Here is a 24,478-nt window from a genome sequence, read left to right on the forward strand (position 1 = left end):
CAATGTGAGTTCAAACCGCTCGCAGTGAGTAGATTAATGTCTCTGTGGATGCATCCTTGCTGAAGAGCATCTCATCTCAGCTGAATTCACCTTAGTAAGAAATAGATTAAAATTAAACTGAAAGAAACTATTCCTGAAACGAAAGAGGGGCTCAGACAGAGTTTGCTTATCACAAACTGTTGTGCGTTTGCTGTGCCATGGAATTGCCCACGTCTATGCTTTTAGCTGGTGGCTACTGTTCCCAAGGAGAATTAGCCTGGCCTGTGATGAGGGAAGCTTAAATTTAGGTTGCTCTCTCACGTGTGCTGTGGGATAAGAGGACACAGCCAGGCAGTCCCTTGCGTGTGGGTGTGCCTGAGCATTCGAGGTGCCCACGGAGGCGTTCGCTTAAGCTGAAATGCTTGTTCACCAATTGCAAATGGCCTCGTAAAAAACCAAACCGCATGTAAAAGCCCTCTCGCATGTTGGTCTGCAAAGAAATAGCTTTGTTGTTGTTTCAAAGAATTAGTGAGCCAACAACGCAAAGCTTTGGAGTTGGTTACTGGGTTTTTACTGTAGTCTCTATGAGCTATACAAAGTCTGAAGACATTGTACGTACAGTACATCTTTAATAAGAAGGGAGCTCACAGTCTACCAAACTCTGCCAAATAAAGTTTTAATACATACTGTACTTCACTCAGTAGTTGTCCGTCTCTTCGTCATGGAATATCTAACAGCTCTAAAAATATTTTCTTGGAAGAGGATAGAACTATCATTGTTATATATCAATCAAGTATGGTTAATGAAGCAAAGCCAGCATGCTAGTATTGCACAAGGGGAAAAGCCTCCAGAACACAAAGTGCAACAACAAATGCCCTCGAAATTCTGCCAAAGGGAACAGGAAGCTCTGGATGCTGCATCGGTAGGATTCATGTAGCTCTTAGGCGTCCTTGTACCGCAGCAGGTTTGCTTTGCCTCTTCACCGCCACGTTTCTCTCTGAAACAGGTAAGGATCTTCCAGACCATTACAAAAAAGAAAAAAAAAAATTACAGCAGCTGCAGCAAAGTGTGGTACTATTCAATTTCTTGAAGAGTGAGGCTTTTATTTCAAAATATCATATATTAATATATATATATTTCTATATATATACTTTAACTGGTATAAAGTAAATTGTAGATCCAAACTTCTACTGTTGTTTGTACTTTGCAATCTTGGAAACTTTACCAAAGGAATCGTTTTCTTCATTTTTATTTTCAGCTGTCAAAAATCAGGGGCATTATTTCCACTGAATACTTTCTTTCACACAGTAAAGCCACTGTTGTTATCTGGTAAACAGTCAAAGTGCAAATAAGAAATCCATTTGGCTTGTGAATGCTGAGATGGTTTTAAACTTTCAATACTTTGTCCTCATAAATCAGCAGGGCTTTCACTGTCTCCATGCAGACGATGCTCTGTTAGGTCCTCGGATGGATCTGCAGTAAGAAAGTGAGAAAGAGTCAGTTGTTAGGTGAAATACGTTGTGAGAGGGAAGACAGACCCAGGCTTGGTGGCACTTTGCCCTGCTCATGATATAGCTGAGTTTAAATCGCAATATTTGGAGGGAGGGAGCATGTCTTTTCTCTTGGGGCTACAGGGATTTAAGGATGTGCAAGGGGCAGACCCTGAGTGAGCTCCTGCCCGTGCCTTGGGAGATCCTGGATGCGCATCGATCACCTGGGCTGGTGGTGCAGGAGGTGCCAGGACAGCGTTGGGCATGGGGCCACGCTCACCCCAGCCGACCACCCTCCCCTTCTCAGAGTGATGCTAGTAGCTTCTGCTAGACAAGGACATGCAGGTGGATCCATCTTTCAGGTCCATTCGGACGCCCACCAAGCCACTCACCCGAAGAAGGGCAGGACAGGAGTGACTAGCTGTGTAATAGACTGGGCAGTCTGACCGACTTCACCTACTCACCCCGAGTGAGATATCACAGCCTGCAACGGACTGTAAAACCATCGCTCCTTATGACTAACACCACAATTGTTCTGAGTGAGCGTGCTAATGGCTTGAAGAGGAAACACCACCGCCCAGAGGTTTTTTTAGGATGCTGAAAGAAGAATGACTGACCAGCAGCAAAAATAGCTCTCTCGAGGAGAGGATTTTGTTTCTTTCCCACACTGATACACACAGATGAATGGCACAATGGGTCCAACCCTTTGCTAGATGACTAGGTCAGCAATGAAACTCAAGTTGACTTGAATACGAGCAGGCTGAGGCATTAAATCAGGGCTATAAGTTATTAGCTAAGCACTAGGTGTTACGATGAAATGCAGCAGTAAGTCTTATAGCAAGAGATATTTACTATCTTGTGCTCTACTGCTTTGAACTGACCTCTTAATTGCAGAGACTGTTATCACAAAACTAGAGGGGTTTCTTCACTGCTTTAAAGAAAAACTTAATCTGGAAATCATCTGATGTATTAAGCTAGTTAGATAGCTAAAAAAAGAAAATAAAACTCTGGGTTCATTTACCATTTCCTTCCCTCCCCCAGTTCCCATTTTCTGCTCTCCTGGTTTGCCACTGACAAATGACCCTGCTGGGTTTTCTCTCTCGGGGATGAATACATCCCTTTCTTTCTCATTTGTACACTGCCTCAAGAATTTGCGTGGTGAATTGGTGTAGGTGCAGGAAATGACAAGGGACCACGGTGCCAAGGGGCTGTGGGCACCTCGGGTGCTATTTGCTGCAGCTGGGATGAGCAGTGGCTCTTAAGAAATGTGACGCTCAGGTCCCTGGGGCACCGTAAAATGACCTGCGGGTCTCTGACAGCAAAATATATGGTAAACCAAGTGTTACTCTGGAAACCGAGGGGTGGGAGGGCTGTAATGGAGGGAGCAGGCTGTGAAGCTGGAGAGATGCTCCAAGCTGAGCTGCTCTGCCAGGCCCCAAGTGCTCAATGCTGTAATTTCCATCCTCAACAGCATCAGCAGAAAAGCAGCTTGTTGAAGTATTTAGAAGGCTAGTACATGAATGCCAGGTGTTATTAGTGTGGATTATGTAATGTCTCGTTTTTGGCTGGGATAGAGTTAATTTTCTTCCAAGTAGCTGATATAGTGCTGTGTTCTGGATTTAGTACGAGAATAATGTTGATAACACACTGATGTTTTAGTTGTTGCTAACATGACAGATGTTGCTAACTGTTAACAGATATAAAATCCTTAACACGCTCTGGTTATTCTGTCGTTATCTCAAACCCTTCGAGCCCCACACTGGGCGCCAAAAAGGACTGTCGTGGTTTAACCCCAGCCAGCAACTGAGCACCACGCAGCCGCTTGCTCACTCCCCACCCTTGGTGGGATGGGGGAGAGAATCAGAAGAGTAGAAGCAAAAAAACCTCATGAGTTGAGCTAAGAACAGTTTAATAATTTAATAACAACAACAACAACAACAACAACAACAACAACAACAACTACAAACCCAGTGATGCACAATGCAATTGCTCCCCACCAGCCGACCGATACCCAGCCAGTCCCTGAGCAGCCACCCCCCCGCCAGCTTTCCCCTAGTTTATACACTGAGCGTGACATCGTACGGTATGGAATATCCCTTTGGCCAACTTGGGTCGGCTGCCCTAGCTGTGCCCCCACCCAGCTTCTTGTGCACGTCCAGCCTTCTCAGTCGGTAGAGCATGAGAAGCTGAAAAGTCCTTGACTTCGTGTAAGCATTACTTAGCAGCACGCAAAACCTCAGTGCGTTATCAACACTATTCTCGTACGAAATCCAAAACACAGCACTATACTAGCTACTGGGAAGAAAAGTAACTCTCTCCCAGCTGAAACCAGGCCCATAAAAAGGGCATTTTGCAGTGCAGTGTGCGCATGAGCCTGGGCAGAAAGCCCTGGGGAAGAGCACTGCGCTCCTCAAGGGCCCTGCCAAGTGATGCACGGAGTTGTGTGTAGACACCAATCCAATGTGAAGAGCTTGTGAGTGACTCCCTCGCTCAGATGGGAAGTGAAAAAACATGGGATGCATGAAAAGCCATGTTTTCATGTTTTTCAGCAGCTCTGGTTCTCACGGGCATTTATGTGCCCTTGTGGGCACCATCTCCCAGCACCCAGACCAAGACCATGTTCTTGCATTTCCCCTGGTGCCGGTTACTCCGCTGAAATGTAGTGATGTGATCTCTGGCCAGATCCTAGTACAGCTGCAAGAGCCCCACATTTTTAAGGAAAGCATTGAAACTTATTTTCTTAAAAAAAAAAAAAAGAAAAAAAAAGGGGTGAATAGGGAGTTTAAAAAGCGTTGAAACTGCTCCAAAAATTGAATTACAAAATTATTTCTTTCCAGTGTTTGTCACCTGCTCTGACCATCAATAGAAAACAGATCGATTTACAGAGGCTGTGAGCTTTATATCTTCGGCTTTAACAACTTAATTAGTGAGCTATGCTAACGGACTAAACACAGGAATAAATGCGTGAAAAGGAAGGAATGGAGGATGTGCGTGCAAAGCCTTTACTGGATTTGTTGTCCACCTTCTTCTGACACTAATCAGTATTAATCACACCTGAGAACCAACCATGAAGTAATATACTACAATGTAAAATTACGCATGTTGTGTATACACATGCATATATTTATATGTGTACACCCATGCTTATATGTGATTTACTGTGGGCCTTGAAGAATGTACTAATAGTATTTCAATCCTGCGAATCATAAATGCGAATGTTTTCCTTGGACAGCAGCTGCCTGACATGAACGCATTAGTGTAAGGACAAGCCTTCATCGAGACAGTTTACAGTTTACAGCCTATGGTGACTTGCTCCAGCTTTTTGGCTGAGCACCACAGATATATCTGGGATGCTGACTGATTTGTCTTGTTTCTTCTGCTTTCTTAACTTCCTTAACTACATAAATTAGATACACATGGCCCAATCTTGCAGCCTGGACTGGGGTCAGTACAGATTATAGTGTAATCTCTTTCTCTGATGCCATCTGAAATGACAAAACAAAGAAAAAAAAATGCCTGTTTCAGGATCTGATTGCTTCTATTATTTTATATTTATGTTGCTAGACTTGACGCAGCAGTAGGGACTTGAGCAAAGTTTCAGGGATTATGAAGTAGAATTTTTGCTTAGAAAATGCAACAGACATTTGGTAAGCACATCATGTCATGTTGCCTTTGTCAATTGGGTTCTGTAATGATATTTTAAAGCAACACAGCAAAATTCTACTGGAAGCAGCACCATAAGGTACTCCCCTCACAAGCTAATTAAAACAACTCCTGTGGGTAAATGAAGAAGTATTTTTTCAGTTATGAGCACTCACTCTGTAAGTATTTAATTTAAATGAAATACAATAATGCATACTGAATAGATTGGACCACACATCTGCATATTAATGAAGCTGCTAAATTTCTAGCAATCATTTCTAGATGCAGGCTATCGCCTAAAATTAGTTTATATGATGAAGGTTGGGGGAGTTAAGAGCAGGACAATTTCACAGAAAAAAGCAAATGCAGTTCCTAAATTGTATAATTTGCAGACAAACTGCAGAAGTACTGAATTACTGTAATTTAACAAAAGTATAACATACTTCTTCATGTTGCTTATTACTTCTTTAATATCACTTTCTTCCATTTTAATTCCCCAAATCAGTGAGAAAAATGTTGCCTCACTGAAAAGGACATGTAGTAAGTTTGTTTGGTTTTTTTTTTTTAATTGCACTGCAAGGCAGATACATTAGGGCACAATCTTCCAGTGGTGTTTCAATGTGGAGAGATCAGTTGTGAGCACAGAGTGGTTTGCAGCAACAATGACACTGCAGGAAGAAATTGAGTCAAGGAATCACAGTTCCTTCCATGCTTTCTCCTTTGCTTTGGGAGATGTCAAGGAGATAATATGCCTCCTGTTTTCAGGGAAGGCACTTACTGCCTTCTGCAAAGAAAACCTCCTAAATTAGTGTGTATCCTAGTAATTTAATGTGGTGGTGAGATGAGCCATGCCGGAAGACACTGTTCAAGAAACTAGGGTTGCAATACAAATCATCCATCCTGGGGTAAATCATATAGAGGGAACGAAAAGAATCCAGATGGCATGAGGATCAGCTGGGGTAAAATCTCCTCCTTCAATAAAAGGCCTAGAAGACATGACAAATGACTAGACTTAGCACTGTAGAAAAAGGAAGAAGTCAGGAAATCGTGACACTAAGCTTCACCTTCCTGTGAATTAGTAGCTGGGTATGAGTTTGTAGAACTGCTTAATAAACAGGGAAAAATGTCTTGAAAATTTGCTTTTTTTTCATTTGGCAAGTTTCGAAAGTTATTTTTCACTTCACTGAAAAACAAAATTTATTCATTTATCAAAATATTTTGAGTTGACAACCATGTAATTTTCTTGGAAAAGAATTCAATGGTGGTAATTTTAATGAAATTTTAATTTAATTAAAATTGTTGAATACAGCTAGAGGTGGTAGTTTCAGGAAAATGGTTGTGATATAATTGAACAATGCAAATGAAAAGCTAGAATCTATTTTTGAAAAACGCTTCTTTCTTCCAAAGTAATCTCAGTGGGAGAAGTTTATCCAGCTCATTCACACTCTCTCTCTTTGCAGCCATACCTCTACATCTTCCGAGCAACGCATGGTGAAAGTTGTTGTCACCTGCTGGCCTGCGTTACCTGAATCTTCAGCATCTCAAATGTATGTCACTAACGGGTGCGTGGGGATAGAGCTGCTTCTGAGCTAAGACCTCAAATGCAGATAACGAGCTGAGTCCTCAGCACCGTTTCATGCTACAAAGCACCTGTACAGCTGTTAATACAGATGTGGCCTGGAACAGCCAAGAAATGGATGTAGGATTCAGCAGTTCCCCTTGATACTTCCCTCTAGCCACCAGAAAGGGACTCAGTGATGTGCACTAAGTTTTGTTTCTGAGGTGACAATGTCTGTAAGAAGGTGACTTGGCGATTCAACAGCTCCAGTCTGCTGGTTATCAAGCCTGGACCCAGCTGACCAGCCTGAATCCATCTGAATTTTCACTAAATTATGGCCAGAAGTGTTGGGTGGCTGGGAGCTATGCAGTGATCTTTAAGACTTTTACAGCAGACATGATGATGGAACAGATATGGGTGAGCAATCATGAGTGACTCCCTTTCCTATTAAGACTTCCTGGGTATAGACAGAAAGACGACTTACTCTGGTGGTCTTGATTTTATTGCCAGTCGCACACATCCATCCAGAATTATCAGGCAATGTCTTACATTCCTCTCCTTCTAGGCAGGGCTCCATCTCACACCACCATTTGCCAATCACTATTGAAGCTAAAAGAGAAAAGACAATGTTCACAACTATGTTATAATGAAAAATCTAATTAAATAGTATCTCAAGGGTCTAACACTGCATTGAAGAGGCAGAGTGCCCCTTCCAAACCCTTCAGTTGAAATTTAGTTGCAAGGATTTCACATTTAATTACCTGTTTTGCATCCTGCATTCTCTAAGACAGTGCACTGCTTGCCATAGCTTCCTTACACGCAAGAGTTAGTCTACTATCATGCTGTGACTGTGGGGAATGCTGTGACGGCAGCAATACTGCTTCAGGCCAAAGGACCAGCCACCCTAAAAGCCCATCTTTGTCAGTGGCCAATCTGATCTTTATGGACATTTATAAGAACAAGGCAAGTCGAAAGAGATTTTCCTCAGAATATTCTCCAGGTCTTCAGGACTTGTGGCTCAGTGTACTCTAGAATAAATGGTGTTTGCTTTGCTTTCAATACCTACAGCTGGCTTTTTCTTCTACAAATCTGTGCAGAAGTTTTTGAACCCATGTAGACTTTTAGCTTTCATAGTATCCCATGGCAGGGAGTGTCAGAAACAGAAGGGAAGGTAATACTGAAGAGTTGCAGAAGTTCAGTTTGTTGAAACGTGATTCTGGATTTTATAGAAACCATATTATCTCTAGCAGTAACTTTAAATTTCCAAGTATTTAGCATTATAAATAATGGCAGTGTTTGGATCTTGTTTGACGTTAATTGGCACATATGTTTATAACCTTGAGTGTACCTTAATGAAGTTTCTTGCCTGGGAATTGGTATCTGTGTATAGCCTTAACTGTATCTTAATGGCATTTTTTGTCTGGGGATTTTGATAAAGTTTAGCTAACCTTGGGAACTGTGCCTCGTTGGTGCGTGAGTGGCTCTGCCTGTGGTTTGTTTTCCCTGGCAAGAATTAATTTCATGGTTGCACTCTGTCAAAGTGTGCACTCACGCAAATAGAGATGCTTAACCCATGCATAGCAGCCCACATAGCTGCTTCAAGCCCATAAAATACCTTTGAAGCAGCAGACTACCTTGTATCACACCACTCAGCTCTGGAAAATGCCCTGTTGTGCATGCATTGATTTAAGGACATTTCAGAGTTTATAACTGAAGTCTTGATTTATTTTTTATCTCGTTGTAATCTGTTTATGCTCACAAAATCCTGAGGAAACACCCAAAGTTGTATCTGCAGCTGCTACTAATGTCCATCACCTTAATTCACAGATACACAGATGAAGCTGTGAGTCCCTTTCTCTTTAATCTCTAACATATGACCAACTCACTGAAAAAAAAATGCACCAAACCAACAGATACTCCTAGGCTAGAAAGTGTGCATCACTATTCCATTTCATCATGAAAGAGGAGGCTCTGCATGGCACAGAGAGCAAGAGACTGTAGGAGAGACTCAGCAAGGGACAAAAGAGGGACTCTGGCATTTTCAGTAAGGCTTGAACTGCATTCTTGTTGTTGGGTCAGGAGAGGTGGGCACTAGGTGACCACAGCTTCAAAGTTATGCATCATCAGCATTACCTACACAGAATTATACCCATCACACTATCTTACCAGACCTGCTGTTAGCCCACCTAAGCAGCTGACTTTATTGCTCCAATCCTAATTTACTAGGAAAGGCTCCCCTTTTGATCTAGCTCTGAAAGGAAAACTACCTTTTCATAGGACTGTTCCAATTTAGCATTTTGTTTTCCAGTGCGGTCCATGAAAAATGAACCACTGCCAACACGGTCAACCCTCAGCCACTTTGAGCTCTTCTGGCAGCCTCACGTAGTTCCCTCTTCTCCTTAATGCTCCACTGACTTTCTGATCCAGCTTCCTTTGCTGTAGACTAACAAACAGCACACACGGAGATGCAAGCATGCACGTGTATAATACTATAAATGTATGTTTACAAATGGACTTAGGTACACATGCTTATGCCCAAACTAAGCCAAATACTATATTCTTTAGGTAGGAATGTACCAGAGAGAAATAATTTAGATGATTGTTTAAATGAACACAAAGGTATGTCATGTGCCCAGAAAGGAAGATGTTTTTTTGCATAAAGCTGGTAGTAAATTCTGGGAAATAAAAATGGTAAATATAGGGTGATAAATCCTGTAAAGAAGGTAAAGTATTGGAAAGGTAAGATCTTTTTTTCCTCAGATAAGCTGGACAAACCAGCCTCTGCCACGTGTTGATGTACATGGTTGATCTGAATGTCATATGGTCCAGGTATTTGATGGGCCATGCTGGATTGCACCCAAGGATAGCCCATTTTAGTGCAAAATAAACCTGAATGAGAAGCAATATTTCTGGGTTAGCTAATTAACTCTAATGGGAAGCTACTACAATTCGGGAGTCCAAGTTAGTACCTCTAAAAAGGCCTTCACTTGGTATGTGATTATACCAGCAGACTTGCTGAATAACTGTCCCAACAGGAATATGGTTTTCACCCAGTGAGTTTACTTGAAACATAGGGAGAAACACCTTGGGTTTGGAAGCTCCTTTGATCTGGAAGATGAGTTGAGCAAGTTGGAGTGAGTGAGCTAAGCTTAGAATAAAATAGAACTGAATAGTTCAGTTGGAAGGGCCCTACAATGATCATCTAGCTCTCTGTGTTGTCTTTCCTATTTCTTCTTACAGCTTATACCTCATTTTTATCATGTAATATATCATTTCTCCATATGTACAACACACAAAAAACCCTTTACACCTGCGCTTGCAAGGCAGTTTAATGATGCTATTCACACATCACTTCTAGAAGGTTATCATTAATGCTGCTAACAGTGGAGAAAAGAGATATCTCACTTTGCTATGCATGAAAAAGCACACAAGGGATGAATCTGCACTCTAATAATAGACTGTGCAGTGGGCAAACTGAAAAAACATATCCTGCTAAATACTGGCCTTCATAGCAATCATCAGAGCAGAGCATCCTCAGAATACGTGAGGAGAATCCTATGATATGGAATCAAAAGTGATGACCATAATTATTTACCAGTAGCAGTGCTGTAGTATTAGATAACCATAGAGAAGCATCCTATGGTGCTAGGTACTAAAACCACAAAACTGAACATCCTGGCCAAGGGAGTTTACAATGTAAAACAGAGGTATGAGATGAATACAGATTGAGAGGGAGCATGTAGAAGCAATGCTGTTCATAGCAATTAAAATGATCTATCTACTTATTGATGCTGTTAAATACAGCCCAAGTATTCAGATATTCACCTTGAAAAATTAATCAAATGCAAAGTCAGTGCTGAACCTTAATGTCAACTGATTCATGTAATAGTGTGCAGGTTTTAGTGTGTGTATTTACACACACACACATATATATACACATATCTAACAAAAATTTGTGATCGAAGTGCAGTTACAATGCCCACCCAAGGGTCCACCAGTGAGCACCCTCACCTGTCGCTACCCATAGCTGGGCTGGAGACAAGGAGACAGGGTTCCTTTTATAAAGGGGGGAAGCTCAGGCCATTTGCAGATGAAAAGCTCCTGTTAGTCTCTAATATATAAGTAAGTGGGCAAAATCCTTTGTAAGCCAAGCACTACAAAGCTCGCTGTGTTCTGGTCCTCAGCACCATGCTGTGGCAGGGACGTCCAGCGCCCGATGAAAATAATTTCCTTTGAGTCTTGTGCTTATAGGTTTTCTCTTCTATTAAGAGGCTTTTAATCTTTAGGACACCGTTGTCCTTCTTGGGCACTGCTGATCCTTTGAGGTTGACTTGATTTCAAAGTTTTACACCTCCAGCTCGGTTCAAAGAGGCAGGAAAAGGCTTTAAAATGAACCACAGTTTGCTGTGTTTGGGATTAGATACACCTGTACGGGGAGGGGAGGGGGGAAGCTTCCCTGGGGAATACAATCCAACTTCTCTATGTTTCGGTTGTGTCGCTCTGAGATGTGCTGACGCGGTTGTGTGAGAGAGAGAATTGTTCAGGTTAAGATGCTTTCCCTCAGGGCAGTTTGTATTCAAGATCCCCGAGATCCTGAGGAACCCAAGCTTCTCGGTGACCCGAACGGCTAATTCTGGATGAGAATTACAGACCCCCGTTAGTCATCAGGCGTCACAGGCTGTGAGTGCTCACATCATGCTGAATTAGATGCCTGTAACGTTTTGGAGTGGTTCTCATTGTGTTCTTCTCCCTGTCTGAGGAATACACGCGGCATGGAGTTTTTTTCATGCAAGGCTGATTTGGCTGAGACAGATACCCTCAGCCACAGGGAAAGAAAAAGGACATGATTTAAAAGAGGCTTGACTACTCTTGCTTTGTTTGTATTTTGTTATGGGTTTTTTTGTTCCCCAGCTCCTGCTAGTGGAAATAAGGAATTGCTTGTATCTGAGTTCTTTTCAAGAAAATGCCTCTTCTATAAGAATTTTAAACTCTAAGCATGTAACTAATGGAGCTGGGAGAAAAGCAACTTTCTTCAAAAAATTATTGAGATATTTTTCCCAGTCTGAGTCACACTGCATTTTTTTTAGCTTTGTTTGCAAACCAATAGAAAATTTTTAATCAAAATATTTAACTTTTGATGTATTTAGTCTGCATGAATTAACAGATGAAAAAGCATTTGGTTGAAATGGCATTTTCTAATCATGTGTAGCAAACAGAGAAAGAAACTACGGATAAGAAATCTGGTGATCAGACTGAATATAGGGAAAAAAAAAAATTGGGAAAGAGCAAGAGAATAGCATACACTTCTTAGTGTTTACACAATTCTATTGTCTTTTAAAATGAATTTGTTCCCAAGCATAACGCCCAAAGCCTTAGATGGCTGCACACGACTTCCAGCTTAGACTCAGTTCAGTGTGCTTCAGCCTGCAAAGTTCATGAGAACCTTTGTAGGTTGCATGGGCGCAGTGACCGCTTTTTGACTTGTTCTTGTGCATCATCTGGAGCACAAAGGTTTGATGCACGAGGAGAGCTGACCGGGGATGACTGCCCCTTGAATTTCAGTAACAAATTATTCTATTACGGGGTCACAGTAAAAAGGCACTGAACACCTTCAAATATCTACACCTAAATTGAGATCAAATCAACATGGAAACACTAACTATTCATTCCATCATCTTCCTCTTGAATCAAGAACTATTTGGAAAAAAATACACAATCCATTTCATTAAAACTTCCTTACTTGTTGAAACTCCCCAACTTGTTGAGTTTCACATTTCTCAGCCTTCAAGTTCTTGCATTAAACTGAAGATATTCGGTTGTTCAAAGCGGTGATTAAGTGCCCTCTTAGGGGCGATTGATTAACAGGACACGGGCAGAGGGTTGTCTGGGAGAAAATGTGCACACACAGTCCAGAAACTCTCAGGCAATTGCGTGTGTCATGTTTGCTGCTCCAGTGTATATAAAAAATGCAAAGTCTTTTTTTGCAGATAGAATTCTCCTTTAACTTTTCTGTAATTTAGGAAATTGCTTTAACAATATGATGAACTATATACGACAATAAGTATAAAGACATTATATTTAACAATATAACAATATGACAATACTCACAGAGTTATCTATAACCTTAATTCATGTTTATGGAAGACTCTGAAATATGAAAACAGAGCAGAGTATCATCATGCATTTTTCAACAGTTTAGAGGGAACATGATATGTATTAAAATGTTCCAAGATTGCTTCTACATTTGCCATTATAAAGCCACAGCAGCTATCTCTTTTGCTTGTGATAAAGTGTACACATTTTGTTTATACAGAAATAGAATACAAAGGAATAGAGATATTAGATTGCGCTTCCTCCTGATCATAGGTATCATGTTACTCCAAGGAATAAGAAACAGAGTTCGTTTTCAAAACCAGTATGACACTCGTTGCAGGATGGGAAAGTTTTTACTGTAAGTATAAAACGTTCCATTTTAATCTAGTTTCCACCAGAGAAGATTGATATAAATAAAATTTAAATAGAGAACACATTTCACAGATGCCAGCAGTGAAAAAGACTTTGTCAGCTTAATGAAAAGATATCAATTTTCTCCACTTTATTCAATGAATTGTGAGTCATTTTCTAAATGGATTAGATTAAAGGAAAGTTCAAACTCCTCATGAGAGACTCTTGCACTAATGGAGACTTTTGGCAATGGCAATAGCACAGAGGTAGGTAAAATCTTTCAGGTCATTTTTTTTTTTTTTTTTAAACCCATATAAACTAGAATAGGAGAATCTATAACCCTGTGCTCAGCTATTCCGTATAAAACAAAATCTCAGAGAATTGAATGAGACATGTAGTTTCTCTTACTTTATTGGGATGTCATGGGGTGCAGAATAAATTACAGGGGTGGGAACACACTTTCTAGGAGGATGAGAAAACCAGAGTGAAAGAACTTGTCATGTGAAGGGTTATGTATTTCATAAACAGGTTGAGATACCATTTACTCTGGGAGTTGTAAAGCAGTAGTCTGATAAGTTAAAGAATACAAACCCAAAACAAAAGATTTCAGGTTGAATAATACTGTCTAGAGGAAATACAGGATGCTTCCTACAGGGAGTCCATAAAACTATCTGCTTTAATTCAATCTTACTCAATTTTAGAAGCATCAATCTAATGCTCACGCAGTGTAATACTTCCCAGACTTTGATAACAGATCTCTCATAACTCTGGGAAAACTGACATTTCTCCAGTTTAAAATACAAGCACAGTGCAATCAGTCTGGCAAGTGATGTTTCATATCTCCTAATTGCCTCAGATCCAGTCTTGTTGAGTTAATTTAATATTTTTTAATTGTAGTAAACATTAAAAATAGATCATAATATTAATTTTTTTCTTTTAGAACAGCCTGAACTTTGCAATATTCTCCAGGTTTTTGAACAATGTTTTATTAACTCACCAGCAGAAACTTTAGAAAGAATTGGAGGTTTTAATATTTTTTTCCATCCAGAATTCTTGATTTTTCATAGCAATATATTCAGCAGCCAGAGTTGGATATTTTTAAGAGTGTAATATGAGTCTGAAGAACCCTGCGGGCTGCACTAAAATATACCCATAAAATATGAAAGGGCAGATTAGACACAAAGAATCCATGAACAATTTCCATTTAAGATCTGCATAAACCAGCAAAAAGGTTGCTAATTCAACAGCATGAGAAGAGTCACTAGTGAAAAAACACTTACATTGCCATTTTCTAACAGTTGGCATACTGTTAGGTAAATTGGAATAAATGACATAAGCATGTTGTATGCTTCCCTCATAACAGTATGGCTAATAGAGGTGGTGTTGGCTAATGGCCTGAGAATCAGAAACTCCTGAGGTTTGTTTAATCCCAGCTCTGCTTCTGACTTTATTACTACAGGTAAATCACCTTCTTACTATACCAGTTTTCCATTTGTAATTTCATTTACTTAAGAGGATGAGTTATTTTTGCCTTCTTTCCTTGCATGTTCCCCTCTCTCTTTACTGACCTGTTGAGCTTCAACACTGTGTTGCAGAAATGTGGGAGTGACCTTTCTTCTGCATGTGTGCAACAACTAGAAGAACGGTGTCTTGGACTTAGACTGCATTTCCTAGGTACTACAATAATAAATAACAACATTAAAATTATATGGAGTCTGTGTGCTGCCAGGAGGTTTTTAAGCACATGCCTGGCTTTCAGCTGAATAGTGATGGTCTGTTAAAGAGCAGATTTCATCAAAATAGCATAGATCTTGCAAAAGGAATTTTTAGCCTTCAGTGCTGTTCAGCCTGGGAGAGTCGCACGCTGCAGCTTTGTCATTTTTCCATGTCCATTTCTTTGCACCTTTGGAAACAATTGTTGCTTAGACATATGGCTGTGGGGCATCCATAACTGAGGGAGGACCATGATTTCTCATGGGTGGCACTTTCATGGTGAGTGAACGTGCATCTTCACTTTCATGAGTGCATTAAAAATGTCAGTACTCAAGTCTTCTGAGTACTTTTAAAGTGCGTACAGCTGTTCAGAGGTAAACAACTCTGTTTTGTTAGCTAGGTACACAGATAAGCATGTCCAGAGAAGGGCAACGGAGCTGGTGAGGGGGCTGGAGCACAAGTCTTATGAGGAGCGGCTGAGGGAACTGGGTTTGTTCAGTCTGGAGAAGAGGAGGCTGAGGGGAGACCTTATCGCTCTCTACAACTACCTGAAAGGGGCTGTGGTGAGGTGGGTGTTGGTGTCTTCTCCCAAGCAACCAGCAACAGGACAAGAGGAAATGGCCTCAAGTTGCGCCAGGGGAGGTTTAGACTGGATAACAGGAAAAATTTCTTTACTGAGAGAGTGGTCAGACATTGGAACAGGCTGCCCAGGGAGGTGGTGGAGTCACCATCACTGGACGTGTTCGAAAAACATGCAGACGTGGTGCTTTGGGATATGGTTTAGTGGGCATGGTGGTGTTGGGTTATTGGTTGGACTTGATGATCTCGAAAGTCCTTTCCAACCTTAATGATTCTGTGATTCTGCAATAAAAACATCCAAATTTTAAGGAGAACTGTAGAATGTGCATAATTATCATCTCCTAAATTGGGTAAATCTCAGAGATCTCAGCAGCACTAAGTACAGGCCAATGAAAAGCAATCAAAATTTTTCTTGGGCCCTACAGTTTGACTTGTGAGATCTTTTCAGTGTCTCAGATATTAAAATAATAAAAAAATGAATCCACCAGAAGCTGTCAGGCTCGGAGGCCAATGGGTTGTAGCACTCCTTCCCAGAGATATAAGCAGGTCCCAGGTCAGTCGAATTGTGGTTGGCAGCTGGCTCTCAACTCTTGTATGGTTCTCATTTGCTAATACTATACTCATAAGGCATCGTTGGCTTTTTTAATTGTTCCACATTCCACTGAGTTCAGAGATGACCAATACTTGATATTTTTTCTCTGACAGTTAGGGATCATAGTTGATACTATAACTGACCCTTCACTGCATTATCTGTCTGGAAACTTGATTTCTAGGACGAAAGGCAGAGCAAACCTGGACAAAAGAGGTTTTTGCAGATATCTGTGGCAGAGAGAAAGGACGTGAAATGATAAAATAAATCATGTATGATAAACTTGTCTCCCCAAAAGTGTGTAGTGTATTCTATGACCTTCCAGAGTGCTAGGACACAGCCTTACATTTTTTTCTTAGAGATCCTTGAATTCACGCACAGCAACATGCATCTAAGGCAAGTTGCTGAGCAGCCCGCTTTATTTATAGTTCTATGCGTGTGAGTTTATTGGTGTTTGACATAACCTCACTGCAAAGACAGTAGGTCATTTGAGAGCAACCTGCTGACACTAATGAGTGCTAATGAGACTAATGAAAACATGAAATGTTCACATGTAGGGAGCTGAAATGAATGCAGGTGACCGAGGGTCCCCTCCCAACCTGTATGGGGAAAATCGATCTTTTGTAGGTCAGGGGGACCCATTACTGCTATTTATTACTAAAGTTTAGAGCTGAATCCATCCCTTGCTGCAGAGCAAAGCTGAGAGCAGGCTGATTGATCAAATATTTGTGCAGTGTAGCAGTGTTATTCACACCGTATTTGAACTGCTTCTAGATAGCCTAGTGAAAGCTTAATCTTATTGTTATATATTTAATGAGATGCCAATGAACTGTGCATAATTATACATTTTTTGAAAGACAATAGGAAGCTGCTGATAAATACTCACACACATTTCAGACCAGGGTTGAGGGCTGATGTGCCATCAAAGAAGAAAAACGTCTCCATGCAATGTTAATTTTTCATTAATAATAATTCATTAATAAAGTAAATGAGAGAGTTGAAATGCAGAGAGGTTTGTGGGTTTGTTGAGGTTTATGGGTGGCCTTGCAATGCTGTTCCTCCGGTGGCTGCAGGGACCCTAAGTCAGATCTCTCTCTCTCTCTCATGAGCTGCTGTGGTCCTGATGCTGCTGTGGAGACGTTTGCTCACACAACCAGCATTGCTGAGAAACGACTGTGTTGAACCAAAAATATAATTGCTGTGACTGTCCCTCGTGACGGTGGAAGAGAGCACCCAAGAGGAACAGTTATTGCCTGTTTTTGCGTTAGAAACCCATGATCTGTGTTTAGGGTCTGATCCGACGGTTACTGAAGAAACAGGAAAAAAAATCCTCCTTAGTCTGTGCAGGCTTCGGACCAAATCCCATGTCTGTAAAAGTTGCTGTTTGCTCAAACGTGAATCCCCTGCGCTGCAGGAGGCGGCGCTGAGCGAGGTGGAAGGGAAAAGCTGCAAAATGGGCTCTGAAGGGTGAAAGTCTGTTATGAAATTTTGACTGGATGAGGTGCCAGAAACATAGCTTAGCCGCAAAGCACTCTATGAAAGAACACCAAAAATGATTAAATTCTGTAACTGTAATGCGTTTATAAGGCATAACAAAGCATGCATAACATATTGGGTGGTTATCAGTTATGAAATTAAGATCTGGTGTGCTGCTTGGGTATAAATTGTGTAGTATTTGTCTCTTGTTTCCAGTCTACAGAGAAGATTCCTGTAAACAAATAAATAAGGAAAATTCTGCCATTGAATATTTAGAAATTATGGGCTATGTGTTACATTACTTATTATATAATTATAGTGCTATGCATTATTGTCAATGAAAATCACCTTTTTTTTAGTTTTGTATATGTTTTTGCAGGGGAAAATGATTGTTTTTTTAAAAATGCAAGCTATTACATTGTCACTGGTTTTTTTTCTGTGAAAAATACTAAGGTGTCTGTGCTTTAAAGGCCCAAGGCTGAATTTCTAAGTTTAGAAAATGCTGAAATATGTGGCTAGGGTTCCAGGTGTCTCCCAGTAATAGTGAGGGTTGTCAGGTGGGTACCTGCTGTTGAAGAAAGTATGTGAGGATGGCAGAAGTGGTAGAAGAAATGAAAGCACACCGAACTCTGATTGTTGTGAGCAGCAAAAGGCTGATGTTTCTCCTAAAATCTGGATGTCAAGGAATTTCTGGAAAAGGAGACTGCTGAGAAGTGTGAAGTACAGAAGAGGATAATAATCAGAGCTGGAAAATTTCTGAATCAAAACACTCCATAATTTAGAGGTTGTTATAAGAATCTAATGTCCTAAAAAGTTCTGAATATCACCACTGGCCTGAGCTGGGTTGAGTGGTATTGGCAGATTCAGCAATACATTCAAGCGTGTGATTAAATACGGATTTCAGCCATCACTTTAGAGAGTCAAGTTTGAAATTTTCTAGGAGACTCTTGCCTGAGGTCTCATTCTTTTGGGCAGGCTGACCCCACCATGTGAAAATGGGGTTGGGGTGTGAGCAGCTGTTTGCTGGCATTGTCACGGTGGCAGGACATGGCTCTCGGAGGGACCTTCTTGTCCTCCTCAGTCTCACCACTGCAAGCACCTGCTGGTGCGGTCATCCTTACGTCCAAAACACCCACCATCATCTGTATGTGTCCCGCCTAGTAGCAGTAAAGCTGCCAAACTGCTCCACGGCTGGTGATTAAAACACTTCTCAGGTAGCTGAACTTCATCTGTGCTTCACCTGATGCCTCATAACACATTCTTAGTATATTCTTTTTCCCCCGAAATGTTCTGCCTGTTGTGTCCTGGCAGCCTAATACAAATTGCACAGATGTATTATCCAATGGACACACACGCAGAAGAACCACAGCCTTCATTAGCCGCCTGTTGGCACGGGGCTGTTTGATTGTCAAAGTGATGTGGATCAAAGCCCTGATGAGTATAACCATGGATGACCCCGAGTGGTCTGCCAAAGAAGGGGAGCAGCCCTTTGCTGTTGTCTGTACCCACCAGCTATTTTCAGACAGTAACAACTACAGAGATGTGTTTATGACAGAGACTGGTTTACAGCTGGTGGAGTGTTATTTAAACCCTGACCTACCAACAAACTCACACTGTGATCCAGGATCAGGTGCGCTGTGCTCTCGTCATAGGAATAATTCAATTGGAAATGATAACCTAAGGGAGGTTTTATTGTCCTAATGATGGTGCTATGAACTTGCACGTGGTGCGTCACCTTACGCACAGTGGTACCAAAAGGCAGAGCTTGCAAATTTCTGTAGGAGGTAGTTTAGTTAACTTGCAGTTATCTCTGCTGTGAAGGGACGATATGGTCCAAATGCTCTTCCATGAATTGGGGATTGCTGTGGTATAAATAATACACCTATAGAGCACTTACACCTCCACAGTCCAGCGCTCAAAATGTATCTCAGAAGGGCAGAGTTTAGAATCTGTGTGGAGAAAGCTGTTTTCAAAGGTTGTGTTAAATGAGCCAACTGTCACTCCACAAGGTAATTACTGATTTATTAAAAGTGTTGTATTCATTCAAATCTTTGTTCTGTGATGTAAGACAAGTCTAATTTTGTTTTAAAGATTAAAGGAACATTTGTTTTTTGTAAACAAATCCCTAGCTGCTATTACAAATTACATCATGCATAATCTTGACATGATAGATTTGGAGATATTTCAGTACAACAATGCCAGTGCAATTGGAACAAGAACTGCAAGACTGAACAAAAATTGATGAATTGAGCACACGATACTTTGTATCTCACATCATAGCTTAATTATTGCTCCAATATGCATGGAATAAGAGAAGTATCTCAATTATAAAAGCTTATCAGCAAGACTTAAAACCAGCGAAATTCATGAGTGGATATTAAACTGACCTTAACTGACATGCTTTTCTTTGAAATTATGTTTTCCTTCAGTGCTCATAATGCTTATTTACTCTGAAACATTTTACAGAGCTGAGAAGCCTGTTAACGGGCACTTGAAATTTCATGGTCATGTTGGTATTGGCAGAGCTCATGTCTTTTCGCCTCCATTCAATTGAACTCCGAGTTGTATTATTTTAAAGGATGAAAATTTGCTACATTTACAGTGGTGTTTTTCTTCTTTTTTACCTTGGAAGAGTCCCCGGATTGCACTTCTAGGTAAGTCTTTGCTACAAGTAATTTATATGATGACCTTACTCTGTTGTCCTTAGAGTGAATAATCCTGAATTTATACAAGGGTCATTATTTCCTATGTTTGTAATACACAAGATATGCTCTTGAAAAAATAACCAGATGGAAGGAGCTGAGTCTTAGGCTCCAGATACTCCAGGAATCTTGTGCACACTCTAGTCAGATGATTCTTAGCTATGAAGCCCTAAGCTCTATTCTCATCGCTACAAACAGGAGTTTAACATTTTATTTTTCACAAACATCTGTCCTTGTTCTACTTGATCTCATTAATGCTCATACAAAATGAATGTAAATGGAGCCTGAGCGTGCCCAGCGTAAGTTCTTTTACAAATCTGAGCATGAATTAGAGTAAAATGCTTTGCAGAATATGTTCAGCTCTGCCAATTGCAAAATGTATGCAAGCAGAAGTCCTCCAAAGATGAATAGCTAAACCAAGATACTGAGAATTGTTGTAGTTACTTCAGCAAACTGAACAGGCAGTTGTTTTAGATGAACTTTTATAATACTCTTTGTCCATCTTTTTAAAGCACTTTAAAACAGCACAACGTTGAAATAGCTGGCTTTTCTTTCTAAACAGATATTATAAAAAACCTCCACAAATACTTTGAAGTTAAAAGTAAATCAAATAGGAAAGATAATTGGGTAGCGAATCCCCTAATTCTGGGCATTACGTTTCAGTCCTCAGGCTACTGAGATCTCCAATTTTCCACTTTAGCAGTGATCACCAATGGAAGACGAGAGGGATGGACAGGAGAAGCAGGAGAGTGGACAAGTGTTGGGAAAACTGTAAAGGCTCGATACGTGGAGCTAATCTGACTTGTCATTCTTCATAAATGTGAGTCCATCTTTACAAGTGCTTCAGTTTTATCAACCATCACAAGTTCACAGTCTGGGGCTTGACAGAGGAGAATTTTGTGGTCTATCCTGCATGACTGTGAACTGACTTTACCAAGTTCACAAGAAAACCACATGTCCAACTCAAGAGACTCCTTGAATACAGGATGGTTAAGAAAGAAGGACATTAGGAAGGGGATCATCACTGGACAACTCTTCCCATTTATACAGCTTAATTATCCATTACCCATATTCTGTAGAAGCGCTTCTGTCCTGATTGGCACCTGCCATTTATAACGTGCAATGTCCTTGACAGCCAGACATGACCATGTGCACAGAGACTGGGAATGTTTACAAAGTGAGTCTTCACCTTATTAACCAGCATTGCAAAACCAAGAACTCTGGAGCTGCAGCTTCCTCCCATCTGGAAAAGAATTTCAACAATTTATCCAGAGAAGTTTTTACTATCCTGCTGTTGCCATTTTTTATTGAATTTTATTTTTTACCTGTCTTCTCATATAAGAAATCCCCTTGCACTGTTCAGGTTTATCTGCCATATGGTTGTAGGATTGATATTCCTTCCGCTACCACTTGCAGTATCTGACTTCTCAATCAATTGATTTGTGGGAGAGATTTCCTGTTTCACTTGCTCCAGGCTTCTCCTCAATACCTATATTTCCCCTTCTGCTCATTAACTTAGTCTCCACACCTGGGATCTCAAAGTCAAGGCTGAAAACTGATAACTCCTCCCATAAGACATTGAGCATGGGTAATTAAACAGTCACATACTTGACTGCGTGTCACATTTAGCACAACCACTCTAAGACGGAAACATTGTTCTTTCCCTTTAAACATTAGGTGCTGTTTTTATTTTTTTGATGCTACCTAGAGACAATGCTCTTACCCCGGACCTTGTGATAACAGGCAGCAGCAATGTCTTTGTTACAGAAGGCAGTCTTCAGGGTTTTGTAATTTAACTTTCAATGAAGGTAGAATATGATAATTTATTATGAGTGCCTTTTGCATGGGCTTCCTCAAATATTTATAAACTAATTTAAATAATTAATACAGGAGTTTTAATAAACTGTTTATATTCACAAAAAGAATGTAATTTGCAGGATGGACTGTTCAGGTGCTAGGAAACATGGATGGACCACATGAATTAAAAATAATGGCTCGCATCTAAAGTTTATATGACCATTTTACAAGTTGTCTAAGGTTGCTTTCTTGGGCTGAAAAAATGCTTCTATTGAGCTGGTTAAGCTATGCACTGCACAGAGTATTTTAGGAAGGAAAAAAGAACGACCTTCTACTATCTTGGGGATTGTTAAAAATCAAGGTTTATACAAAGAAACAAAATACATTGCATTAATTAAGCATGTCAATACTAGTCTTTTTTTTCTTTCTTTCTTCATTTTTTTTTTCTTTTGAGCAATTGTGACTGCACACTATTCTCAGGAAAGCAAAACCAGTTTTTCATTCTCTGGGACAAGTTAGCATTTATCACTACAGCAGGTCATTATTTAATCAAGCACAAGCAACCTAAACCAGCCTGTGACCATCCTAATGTGGTTAATAACAATAAAATGCTATTAACAAAAGCAATTACTTCGCAGGGATGCAGACAGCTAGGGCTTTCCTCCCTCTGCCTCGGAAGCCCAGCTGAGCACGCGGCTCTCCTGGGACACTCGCAAGGGTGTCAGATTCGGGCTACTACGGGTCGAAGGGGAGCAGCTCGCTCTATCCCAGTTTTCCCCCGTACGCCCCATTCCCTCGGGCCGTGGCGTGTTTGGCTTGTGCTGAGGCCAAGAGCTCACCTCGCCGAGCTGAGCACGTGCCCCGGCATGGCAGGGCTGTCTGGGCTGCCGGGCAAAACCTCCCTGCTCGTGCTGGGCAGGCGCTGTCTCGTCCTCAGAACCCAGCCTGGACCGATGCTACATCCTTACAGCACTGAAAAACTATTGTCTCCTGCCATCCTCTAGTTAATAAGTAATTACCATGGCTGGCTCCAGGCGCGTCTCTCAATACCTGTCTGGGAAAGGTTGTCTTTTGCCCTGGTATCATTTACCCTCTTCAAGGCGAACTTCGAATTTTCCATGAACCACCTAAGTGCAAACAGGGGCACGCAGCTCTCTCCGAAACAGAAGCTATTGCAGGTCCACGAGCTCCTGCATAAATACTGAGTCTCCTTCATTCTGGGTGCCCTCCCTTTGAGATACCAACTGCTTCCACTGCTCCACGCAGCGTGAACTCAAAGACATATCATGAAGTCAAACCTTTCACACAGAAATAACAGGTGGAAAGGAGACAGATTGTTTTTGCCTCTTTTTTTCTCACCTCATCTATATAAGCACACACACAAAAAAAAAAGTTCCACCACATTTAGAAAGGCAATCACAAATATTTCAAATACCAAACAAATCCATGCTTGTAACTTCTGCTATCTTAAAACTCTGGGGTACTATGTTCTGCAAACACCTTGTCTTTGTGTAAACCACTAGCGGTCTCCAGCTCCAACCCTGGAGAGAGCTTTAGCAACTGAACCAAGGCGGGGAGCAAGAAAGGAGAGGAAAGTATGCAAATTTCCCTGGGCACGCTATAATTACTAATTCATAGCAGAGCAAATCACAGTATTTCACGCTTATCCCATGTAATTCAGTCACAGCAGTATTCATTTTATTATTAATTTTAATAGAATAATTACCTTTATAAAGAAGAAAGAAACTACCGTTAGAGGGTCAGATCCTCAGGTGGGGAAGATATGGTGATTTATGCTAGTTTGATGAATTTTGTAATGTTCCTTTTTCCTTCCTTTGAAAAGGATTTCAGTAATTGACTAGTTGCCAGACTTACAGAGATAATCTATGCTAAATGAAGCAAAATAAGAAGAAATGGCGAAGCAAAGAAATGCAAACACTTAATGGTAAAATTTACGTACCTGCATTTGAACGTTTATGTATGCGCGTGCCTGGCAGACACACGCACACACAAGCGTCTAAACAGCCCGTTCCCAGTTTGTTCCCAACACCGTCTGGCAGGAGAAACAGTTCCCATAGTGACACACTTTGCCGAATTTAGGATGTTATGTGTCCAGATTCTGCTCTGCAAAATGGCACGGAGCTTGGGGTTCCAATAACATGCTTTCTGAGTCTTAGCGGGGAGAAGGGTTTAGAATACGAGCTGTGTAAATGACCTACAGAATAAGGAACAGCCAGCTGGATCGTTATCTCAAGAGGTCAGACAGGCATGCAAACCACTTAAAATTTTTGCATTTGGTCACCAGAAACTTTTGATACAAAAACTTCGTAACCTGCAGCTGTCGTAGTTCATATATTCTTGAGAATAAGCTTAGACCTTACCCTCTGCTTTTTGTTGCCCTCACAGCCATTCCGCCTTTTCCCCCTGTTTTCCCTGACATTTCCCCTTCCTTGCCCTTTTCCTTCCTTTTCCTGTCCAGGCTCCTAGGAACAACTCCAGCAGACCCGCC

At 40.9% G+C, this 24,478-nt stretch overlaps 1 protein-coding gene across 1 annotated transcript in view; it reads right to left on the bottom strand.

Annotated features, from left to right (window-relative positions):
- Positions 1-588: 588 nt before the first annotated feature.
- FAM19A1 (family with sequence similarity 19 (chemokine (C-C motif)-like), member A1) overlaps positions 589-24,478 on the bottom strand; it is a 78,174-nt gene continuing 54,284 nt past the window's right edge. The window contains exons 3-4 of the mRNA XM_010286678.1: positions 7,154-7,278; positions 589-1,452 (exon numbers count right to left, since the gene is read on the bottom strand). Coding sequence (XP_010284980.1) covers positions 1,435-1,452; positions 7,154-7,278 — 143 coding nt within the window. The 3' untranslated portion in view covers positions 589-1,434. The remainder of the gene's footprint in view (positions 1,453-7,153; positions 7,279-24,478) is intronic.

This window comes from Phaethon lepturus, unplaced genomic scaffold (assembly GCF_000687285.1).
Source record: "Phaethon lepturus isolate BGI_N335 unplaced genomic scaffold, ASM68728v1 scaffold1855, whole genome shotgun sequence".
Classification (NCBI taxonomy): Eukaryota; Metazoa; Chordata; class Aves; order Phaethontiformes; family Phaethontidae; genus Phaethon; species Phaethon lepturus.